This window comes from Bison bison, unplaced genomic scaffold (genome assembly GCF_000754665.1).
Source record: "Bison bison bison isolate TAMUID 2011002044 unplaced genomic scaffold, Bison_UMD1.0 scf7180017864105, whole genome shotgun sequence".
Taxonomy (NCBI): Eukaryota; Metazoa; Chordata; class Mammalia; order Artiodactyla; family Bovidae; genus Bison; species Bison bison.
Window position 1 is genome coordinate 8,938,541 of NW_011494677.1, and position 1,326 is coordinate 8,939,866.

The window sequence follows — 1,326 nt, forward strand, 5'->3', positions numbered from 1 at the left end:
AGGTGGCGGCGGCGGCGCCGAAGCCCCTGGGGCGGGCTGGAGCTGTTGTTGATGATGGTGGTGATGATGCTGAGAGCGACGCGACGCCGCCATCTTCGGACTCCCCCAGCTCTGTCACTGCGGCAACGGACCCACCGCCCGCCCTCACTTCCGACTGCCGGACCAATTAGCGCCCAGCGCACAGGAAATGATGCTGGGAGGAGTGGGCGGGGTCAAAGGGTGGGAGGGAAGTATTGGGAGCTCCGAGCCCCTCCGCGGAAGGGGGCGTGGCCTTGCCGCCGAGGGGCGGGCTTTGTGACGCCTTCGCGGGCTGGGCGGGGAGATTTGAAAACTGAAACTAGCCTGGGCTTAAGTGAGAAACTTTTCCTGCATTTCTCATTTTGAACCTGCTTACCTTGCCCTGTACCGTTCTGTTGCCAAGTCTCCTTCAGTCTTCCTTGTTTTGCTGCAGAACCTGCTATTGAGATGGAACTCTGTGCAAGGTATGTGTCGTTTATCAAATGTCAAGTGCCCCTGTCTGAAAAATGAGCTAGTATCTATCGAATAGAATTGTTAGCGGAATTAAATGAGCTAACATATACAAAGTGTTCTGTCTGCTTCCCTTGTGACTCAGATGGTAAAGATCTGCCTGCAATGCAGGAGACAGGTTCGATTCCTGGGTCAGAAACATCCCCTAGGGAAGGGAATGGCAATCCACTCCAGTATTCTTGCCTGGAGAATCTCATGGACATAGGAACCTGATGGGCTACAGACCATGGGATCGCAGAGTCAGACACGACTGAGCGACTAACATACAACACATATAATTAGCCCACTGGTTAAAAAAAAATTTTTTTTTAATGCGGCCTTCTCCCCCTCCCAGTTAATCCCTTAGTCTCTATGTCCCCTCTCTATGAGAGTTCTCACTGTATGTGCTTCGTTAAGTACCTCATTTTAAAATAGAAGTTCGGATTGAAGGATTGAAATCCAGGCTCTGCCATGAACGAGCTGTGTAGATTTGGGCAAGCTATTTAACCCCTCTTGTCTTAGGTTCCCCTCTGCAAAATGGAATTAATAGTTCAATAAATGTTAACTACTAAAATTATGTTTTTTTCTATTCTGTTATCTCTGTGCTTTCATTTCTCATCTTAAACTTGACTGAAATAATTACAAACATGTTCCTTTCTTTTGAATTCTTTTTAGTTGACCTTCTCATCCTTCTTCCCTCTCCTTCCCAAACTAAGATAAAAACTGGCTTGCTGCACCCATCACTCACCTTCAGAAGCCATTCTTCAGCAATTTCTTTCTCTTTCCTCTGTCTATACCTTCCTTTTTTAATTGTCTACC

The 1,326-nt window shown here is 47.5% G+C and overlaps 1 protein-coding gene across 1 annotated transcript in view; it reads right to left on the reverse strand.

Moving 5' to 3' along the window:
• TNKS (tankyrase, TRF1-interacting ankyrin-related ADP-ribose polymerase) overlaps positions 1 to 147 on the reverse strand; it is a 161,604-nt gene extending 161,457 nt beyond the window's left edge. The window contains exon 1 of the mRNA XM_010838821.1: positions 10 to 147. Coding sequence (XP_010837123.1) covers positions 10 to 93 — 84 coding nt within the window. The 5' untranslated portion in view covers positions 94 to 147. The remainder of the gene's footprint in view (positions 1 to 9) is intronic.
• Positions 148 to 1,326: the final 1,179 nt, after the last annotated feature.